The sequence below is a fragment of the Vombatus ursinus genome, unplaced genomic scaffold (genome assembly GCF_900497805.2).
Source record: "Vombatus ursinus unplaced genomic scaffold, bare-nosed wombat genome assembly UNPS02014772.1, whole genome shotgun sequence".
In the NCBI taxonomy this organism is placed as follows: domain Eukaryota; kingdom Metazoa; phylum Chordata; class Mammalia; order Diprotodontia; family Vombatidae; genus Vombatus; species Vombatus ursinus.
The window spans coordinates 10,486,081-10,495,327 of NW_020954550.1; the positions used below are offsets into that span (position 1 = coordinate 10,486,081).

Consider the following 9,247-nt stretch of genomic DNA (forward strand, 5'->3'; position numbering starts at 1 on the left):
TGCATTACAAAAGTCTTTTCAAGATGGTTCCTTTAAATAGGCTATCCATAGTACAGTCAACTGTTTGCTTATAGGCTTTTCATAGTAATTCACATTTGAGATTTATGAAAAAAAATGTATAAGCAACAACTCTGGGAGGGAGAAATTGCAAGTGTTGTCGTTCCCTGTTTTTCATACGAGGAAAGTGAGGCTCAGGTTGCCCAGACTTGCCCACATGTCAGAACCAGGACTAGAACACAGTTCTCCTGACCCCTCCACCAGGGCTTACACTTCTCTGACTTAACTACCAAGCTGCAGAGAAACCTCAGTTTTAAGAGTCAGAAATTGCTGCCAATTGAAGAGCCATTATATATCAGGATGAAACAAATGAAACTATAAAGTAAATCCTAAGAAGAATTTTTAAGTTATTTTTCATATCACCCTTCTTCTTGTAGGAAGCCAGCTTGTATTGACATAAGGGCCTTAGTTGGGAAGACTGATGAGGCCTTGTTTTCAAAGGGCTTTGAAGATAAGACACTCCATTGAAGTCAAGACACTCCATTGAAGTCACCAGCTTTATTATTAATGCCTGTTAGATTCATCAGGGTAATGTTCCTTGTAGACTGTTTAAGTAAATTCAAAAGCCCAAGGAGTCACCTCTCTTAAAATCCAGCTTGCTTTAAAGTAAATCTGTTGCTGCGATTCCATCACAGTATAATTACATTAGAAGCAATTATAACCTGGCCAGAAAAATCATTAATAAGCCAGGCCCAAGTTTAAGGTCACTCTTTTTTAAAACTCAATTTAATTTATAGAATTTCAAAAGAAAAATGTGGGGGGTTTTTTCTGCCTCAGCTTATAAAGAAGCAAGATGAGAATCGCTAATTCATTATGCTTTCCACCCAGAGTACTTTTTTGTTTTGTTTTGTTTAGGAAAAATTTTTCTCTCTGTCATGCAGTTCAGGGTAGCAGGCCCCATGCAAGTTTGGAAATGACTCTAACTTTTCTGTGGGCTCTCACCTGCCATGGCGGTGACTTAAAGAACCAGAACTATAAATAGGCAGAAAATCCCCATATCTGCACATTCAGGTGCCTACAGTGCTATTGAATCCTTTTGTAGAACTAAATATTGCAGAGGTTAAAAGGCCAGTCATGGTTGGCTTTGTTTGTTGAATAGATTTTCTTCAACACAAAGATGTAATAAACTAGATTCTCGGAGTCAGGCAAAAATGTGAATTAAGTGAAGCTGGTCTTTAGTGCCTGGGGCTTCCCCTTTCCAGCCCCCTTGCCAGCCAGGTTCTAAATATCTTTAAGCTACCCAGGGGCCTCAGTGTAAAACATCCATACTAGCCTCCATTCTCCTGATCTTCCCTAATGACCTTTTTCCCCATCAGAGCACCTGTTGGGTATCCATTCCCTCAGGGCTTGAAGATCATACTGCCATAGATTAGGATTGTAGAATGTAGAGCTGGAAGGGACCTCAGTTGCCCTCTAGTTCTACCCCTTCCTTTTACAGATGAGAAAACTGAGCCACAGAGAAGTGAAATGACTTTCCTGTGGTCACACAGATGGTTAAGTGGCAGGGCCAGGGTGCAAACAGAAGCGGTCTCCCAATCTAGCATTCTTTCTTCTCTGCTTCATGAATAGGCAATCTGAAAAATTAATCCTTGCTAAAGAGATGCGTATGCTATTAATTAATAGCTAATAATAATAGCTAGCATGTACATACCTCTTTAAGGTCTGTGAAACAATATATACATCATTTAATTCTTACAACAACCCTGTGGGGTGGGTGCTGTTATTATCCTCATTTTATGGATGAGGAAACTGAGTCACATAGATGTTAAGTGACTTGCCCATAGTTACATAGCTAATAAATGTCTAAGTTAGGATTCAAATTCAGGTCTTTTTTGACTCTAAGCCCTGTACTCTATCTACTATGCAATCTCATTGCCTCTAATACTAATTACTAAGTAGTATATATTAACTTGTTAAACATCCAGCTGTGCATTTTAGAAGCCCCATGTTATAACCCAAGAAGCAACTCATGGTTGTGACCCTCTCAGAACTTCTTTAGGGCTGCTGACATGGACCTTGTGGTGTCCTTTCAAACAAACTGAATTGGATCCCACTCCAATTCCCATCAGGCCAGTGCTATCTTAACTACTCCCTCTTGTCAATTAGGTTAGAAACTGCTTTAGAAGCAATAGAACAATCCTGTCTCCAGCTGTTGCCTTTTTTGAGGTTCTGTGAATGGTTTGTCTGGAGGTCTAGTGCTCTGTGGGAGTGCCACTGTTGGTGGGACTGTGGGAGGGAGATTTTTTTTTTACCTCCGTCCTACGCCTGGGGACTGGGGCCCCTTCACTCTATGCACAGCAGCCTGAGTTAGGGGAAAGAATTGGGCTGTATCTGTTTATGTTTTGCTAATCCTGACATTATATGTAAGGACCCTGGCTTTGCAACACTCACTTTAATCAGATGCCAAAGTCTGGCAGTCTTTAAATATTTACCCCTCTAACCTTGGCCATTTATCTAAAACCAGATAAGTAATCCATTCATCTAATAACCAAGTAAGCGATCCTTAGAATAACTTAAGTGCCACAAGAAAAAAGTTGCTGTTAGGTTTGCTCTTTAAATCGGTAAGAGTCTCTAGCATTTTCACAAGCTCCTCAACCATGCTAGCAAAATTGGGAGGTGCACATAATGGCCATGATTGGGGTGTTTTTGATTGACCAAAGGCTCATTAGCATTTCATGGAAATGGAAGAGTTGATCCTTTCATCCCCCAACCAAGCAACCTTTTAGCACAGCCATGGCAATAGGCAGGTGTCCTGGTGGTCCAAATAAGTCGGCCCATACCTTTCATTTTCTTTTTTATATTTTGACAAAGATATCCTAAATTAAACCCAATTCAACCAATAGTCCCCCCCCCATCAAAATCCCAGAAAAACATTTGAAAGAGGTGTATCCCAATTCAACTCCAACATTTACTAAGGGCATAACCACGGACAAGTCAGGTAATCTTTCTGAGCCTCAGTGTCATAACCTGTAAAAAAAATGGATGGTGGTCAATACTCGCACTACTTATGTCACCAAGTTGTTGTGGGGAAAGTGTCTTATAAAACTTAAAATGTTATATAAGTTCAAGCTGTTGTTGTTAGTCTTATAGAAACCATGCTGGAGAGGCTGCGGGGTATGCTGGAATGGTAAGATGGGGTTAAAGATAGGAGAGAAGTCTGACTCCTTTGTAAAGGGAGGATAATTAGGTCAAATTTTTCTTGACTTGTTAACATGGTGTTGCTTGGACACATTGGCTCCTGCTGTTTGCAATGCTGATTCATTGCAATAACAAGGACTTATTAAGTCCTGCTCTGTTCAAGGAAGGCATTGAGCTAGGCATGGCAGGAAATGAAAAATTATTTTTCCATTAAAATTTTGTAGCCTATTTTTTTGTGAACACTGTAATCATGGAAGGAAACAAGAAAAATGGTCCCCAGGACTAGGAAACTGAAGACATAGTCCTGATGTAGATCTTGCCATTGGGTGCTGAAATCTGATCTCTTAGATCCTATTTTTTTCCCTTCCCATGGCAAAACTTGAAGAGTTTCCTCACTCTCTCCGTAGTTGTGTATCCTCTGCTGACCTTCTCAAGAAGAAATCATCTTTGAAAATGTGATAGGAAGACCTGAGGGAAAGTCCCTCTTGAAACTGTGACTAATTTTATGGTGCCATGGTGCCCACGTCCCCTCCACCTAAGGATACAGCTTTTTCAAAAAGCCTTGCTAAAAGGATGTTTTTTTTCTTTTCTTGAAATTAGAAATTGTAGGCAGTCTCCACCTTTGAGGAAAGAAATAACTTTCTTCAGGAGATGTTGTAATGATGGTTGGGTTTCACTGTAACATCTGCAGGTGATTTTGCCACTCTGAGACCCGACTGTCAGTCCCTTGACCAAAAGTTATCAAGCAATTTGGTCAATTCCATCCCAAGCAGATGTGAACTGAACATTTAGATTAAGGGGAGATATTTCCAATGCTTGCTCTAGTTTGTCCTTTCTATTTATCGTCAGTAAGTTGCTGTGTACTGTGCTGCTGGGCCTCATCGAAACAGAGGTTTCCAGTCAGTATCAACACCCTCACACAGGGGAAAGTTACTCCTGTTGAGGTGATAGCAGAGAGCCCTTCATCCTTTACCCAGATTCACTGTTATTTTAATGAGGGCCATCCCAGGAAGCTGACTCAGAAACAAATTAAACAATTCTCTTGAAAATGCTGGGATTTCAATGTATCTACCTGGAAAAATGAGGATGGAGGGTTTTCAGAAAGTTAGTTGCTGTGCTTAGCAAGTATTTTTAAATCTCCGGATGAAGGAGGCCTGAACAGTTGGGAAGAATACCATTATTAACAGGGGTGAGATATCTGAGGGGCTTAGGCCTCATGCCCATTCCCTTTCAGCTTCCCTTCAGGAATGAATGCCTGCCTTACTTAGCTCTTCTCCCTCTCTCCCCTTTTTGCCCCTTCCTTCAGCCTCTCCCTGTTAGCCTCGAGGTGGGAGGTAACGATGTGGAAAGGAAGCCATTTATTCATGTCTTGGCCAAGAGACTAGTAAGGCTTCAGTTGTGGCAACCTCAACCCAGAAGGGAAAAACACATAGGGAAAAAAAAGAGGCCATGCCTCATTCCCAAATGACAAAAGACATTTCCACATGTTTCCATAACCCACAGGCCACTGCCACATGAGGCCAACCACTCAGCCTTCATTCTTTTGTCTTACCAACTTTTCATTCCCAGGTTCAGCCAACTTCACTGTCTCCAGGTTTCAGTGATTGGTTCTCTTGAGACATATGTACCTTGGTACCCAGCAGGGTGACTCCTGTTTGATTTCGGATAACCTTGCTTTGCTGAATAAAATAACCCTTGAGAAAGAAGCAATAAAAGTGCTCTAAGAAAAATGACTCATGCTTCCAAGCTGTCTAAAGTGATCACTTATCCCAACAAATGGTAATTCTTTCAAGACACAATGGGCATGCACCATCCTTATAAAAGTCTGGGAGAAGAGCCTTGCAAACCTTTTTTTGATTTGTGTTAAAATATATCAAAGGCATCTATCTGCTAGGCTTCCCCAGACAGGGTTGGCTGAAAGCAAAACAAAAACCCAGACCCCCGAGATGTAGCGGCTCTGGTGGATGAGGCCATCTGGACCCCTCTCTGCCCAGCACCTAGGTCGTCTAACTGCTTGTTTAGGGATTTGCTTCTGTATCTCTAATCATTTCCTGTTTTCTGCCCCCATTCATCAGAGTGCAAAGATGTGAACAAAGTGGCCTATTGCCCATTGGTGTTGAAGTTTAAGTTCTGCAGTCGTGCATACTTCCGTCAGATGTGTTGTAAGACGTGCCAAGGACACTGACCCACAGAGAACAAGAGAGAGAGCGCGCCTTGTTATTTCACCGTGGAGATGTGTCCATCAAAGAGAGCCACCCAGAGGAAGGAGATTGACATCCTTGCGAATGCATTACCCTGTGGAAAACGTAACCACTGGTCAGCCCCAGCTGACAGGATTTCAATATTATTTTAACTTCTGTGAAGTGGGATTTATTGATCCAAAGTGCTGGACACAGTATAAGGAGGGAATGCCAGATGGGAGAGATCCAAACAACACAGAGAGCATCAATCACTTACTGTGGAACTGTTGTGTTCTTTCAAGTAATAGCCCATTTACCTCCTTGGACCATTAAGAGAATTTTTATTATGGACTTAGCAATGACACTGAATCCATTTGTATTTAAAACTGTTTAAAATGTAGCTGTTATGACTTGGTCTACCATGGAAGTAAAGAAGATTCAGAAATCTGAAGTCATAGCTTAAAAGTATTTACTGTATTTTATCTCACTACAACAGCACCACAGTTTAAATTATAAAACCAGGCTTTGAAATGTTATTTAAGGAGCAATTATAAATCAGAAGTAAAGAAAATTTGTATTATTTTTCTTCATTCCACCTCATTTCCTTAGGAATAATTCCCCTTTTCTGAACACTGCTATGAGCCATTTATAAAATGCTATTAAACAGAGTGACAGTGAGGGACAGAGTGGAAGGCAGTGCATCAGGTGCTACGACTGGGCATGAAATACAAATCTTTACATTCAATGCTAAAGGTATGTAGCCATCTTGCCACTGGACAAGCGAAGCTGAGATTTCTATTACTCTTTTAAGGGAAAAGCATTTCAATTCCATAGAGAAGCCAGACTCAAGGTGCGACGGAGACTGAGTTGTCAGGCCCTGGATTGCCCCTCTATGGGCAGGATGCCTGGCTTCCGATTTTGGCCTCTCCACCTGACCATTGTTTACATCAGTAGCCACAGAACGGCTCTTTGCATTGTTAGCCTCCAATTGGACTTAGAAAGAAGATATGTATAAAAGATAGCTTGGCTATGTCATAATAAGACAGACCTTTCTGCAAACTATGTTGACAGTTAATTCAGTGGGATCCAGATACCCCCTTCTTTGATACTGTAGAAGGGCATTTATTTATAGGAGAGCAAGAGAGTGTGTGTGTGTGTGTGTGTGCATGTGTGCACACGTACTCGTGTGTTCATGCTTTGGGGTGTGTATGGATAGAGTAGTGTGCACTTAAAGGTAAACCTGCCATTTCTGTGAGCATTAGAAAGGATTGTAACCAAAGAAGAAAAAATGCATGAGGACTATAGGTCACTGTAACTTCATTTCATTACTCCTTTGAAGCATGGGTTTCAGTTTGCTTATGGCTACTCTGAATTGTGATTAAATGTGAAACCCGGTTCCTTGGGCAAATCCAATTCTAGAATCCAATGAATCTGAAAATACAAGGGCCAGCTCTTTTTCTTTCCTGTCCCCAGTCCTCTGTCCTGCTCTACAAGAAACTCAACAAGGAGATAAAGAAAGAGTATGCTTGCTTACCAGAATATTTTGTACATGAACGCTTGCATTTGGCAGCAGGTACTGAATGAATGTGCTTTTGTATCCCACTCTGCAGACGTCCATTGTTGTAGCAGTTCAATTATATCATGTGAAAGGCAACAATACCTTGTGCTTAAGACTAAAAACCCAAATGGCATTTTTAGGAAGTTGTACTGTCAGTGAAAGAAAATCTTAGAGCTCAACCCAACTCATCCCTGTTATCCTAAACATCATGTCAGATGTGTCCCACACACCCAGTAGGGACTAATGGGAGTGAGTAGGGGCTGGCTCTCTCTCTGTCTATATCTGTGTATGTGTCTCTCTGTCTCTGTCTCTTTCTGTCTCTCTGTATCTCTGTCTATCTCTCTGTATCTGTCTCTGTCTCTGTGTCTTTCTGTGTCTCTGTCTATATCTCTCTGTCTGTCTCTCTCTCACACACACACACACACACACACACACACACACACACACACACTCACTCACTCTTTCCCCTAAAAGGAAAGAGAAAAAAATCATACTCTTTTTCTTGGACTCTGAAAACTAACCAAACTCTGAATATTTTGGGCTAATTTGTTTGGGATGCTGTTCAACACACTATTCTTAAGCATGATCATCCCATCCCGTTGCCAACTTTCTCTTTCTACATCACAGCAAGGTTCCAAGTTTCCCCAATGTGCTTTTTGTACAGGGTAGGGAGCCCTTGATGGTATGAAAGTGGTTCCTCACCTAGGCTTTTAGATGCCACAGACCTAGCAACCAAATTTCATCTGTCCTCTTCATGTGGTTACCTTGGTGCTAGTGTGTCCTGGTGAGGTCAAGAAGAGAGAAAGGTGGGGCTCTGGTAACTTCCAGGCACAGATGGCTCTCAGGATCAGATTTTTCCAGGGCATGATTATAAATATTAACTAATGTTTCTTCATCAAAGGAGTTTTGTTAATATTGCTAACTCGAGGAGAAAGACCCTCCCTTTTTTTTTCTTTACCTCACTTGAAATATTAACTTTGCAAAGGCTGTCCCCATGGGCTCAGCTCGATGCTCCGTCTGGTGCTAGAACACAAAGGTGTCCAATGTTTACTGGTCAACTTCAACAACACTGTGGCTGGAACTTAGAGAACCCCCTAGAGTAAAATCGGATTGCATTGTTAAAGGGAACAAAACACAGAATGTGTTTGGGTTTATAAACTAAAGGAGGCTTCGGACCAGGACCCGAAACTGAAACCTGACTCAAAAAAAATCATTTCTTCTTTCTTTTCCACAGCACAGTAGGTTGCTGCTGCTGCTGCCTTTGTAATTCCCTCTGTAATCCAAGCTAAACAACAAAACATCCTAAATAACAATAGGACCTTCCCAAGAAGCTGATTCTCGGCAGGCAGGCCCCGGTCTAAAAGTTAGGAATAGAGTATTGATGGCGCCCATATTACTTACTACTGGGCAGTGTCAGCCGCTAGGATTATTACAGTCTAACAGCAACAGCAAAAAGGTAAAATGTGTCCTAGAGCTTAAACCTCCTGATGGGGTTTAACTCCAAAAGAGCCCATTTAATTAGCATCTTTATTAATGGAGTGAATGTCACATAGGTATCCTTAACAATACAGAATGAAATTACCTTTGTATTATTGTGATTAGTTGCTTATTATTTTATACTCAGTATTAATGTGGTACACTGTTATTTTTTTTTTGCTTTTGTAAATTATATTCTAATTTATTGCCATGTTTCCTAACACTTGTTCTACATTCATCCTCCTGCTTGTAATGAAAACAAAAACTTTGTAACACTTGATGGAGTGAAATTCCACACCAGGCACAGATTTTTTTTAACATAGATAATTTAGTAAAATAAAAATTCCGCTTATAATAATGATCAGATGGTAGTCGTTTGTTCCCTGAGATGCAGATGGTAGGCTGGCGGCTGCCCTACACTATCCCTCCTTCCCTTGGGATATTTGACAAGGGTGACATGGCTCTCCTAGCCAAGTTATCCAGCTGCCAAAAGGCTAATTTGTTGCATCCTTACTTCTCCAGAGATGTTGTGGGCAGATGGGTATTTCAGCTGCATCTGAATGCAAAAGGGTTCTCTGGTGGGGCAGGATCCAAGTGCCCAGGAGCCAGCTTCTTTGAGGCTAAGGAGGAAGCCAGATTTACCACACTCCTTTCTTTCTCATAACCCCAAATTCCCCAACCCTGTCTCGTGCAAGACCAACAGTGTGGAGAGGATGCTGTACCTAGTTTGATCAATCAACAAGTATTTATTAAGCACCTACTATGTGCCAAAGCATTGGCGTTACAGGTACAAAGAATGAAATAATTCTCATGTGCAAGGAGTTTACTTTCTAATGGG

At 41.3% G+C, this 9,247-nt stretch overlaps 1 protein-coding gene across 1 annotated transcript in view; it reads left to right on the forward strand.

The window, feature by feature from the left end:
* The window catches only part of ADAMTS6 (ADAM metallopeptidase with thrombospondin type 1 motif 6), a 329,091-nt gene extending 321,825 nt beyond the window's left edge, over nucleotides 1-7,266 (forward strand). The window contains exon 25 of the mRNA XM_027863321.1: nucleotides 5,271-7,266. Within this exon, the coding sequence (XP_027719122.1) occupies nucleotides 5,271-5,380 (110 nt within the window). The 3' untranslated portion in view covers nucleotides 5,381-7,266. The remainder of the gene's footprint in view (nucleotides 1-5,270) is intronic.
* Nucleotides 7,267-9,247: the final 1,981 nt, after the last annotated feature.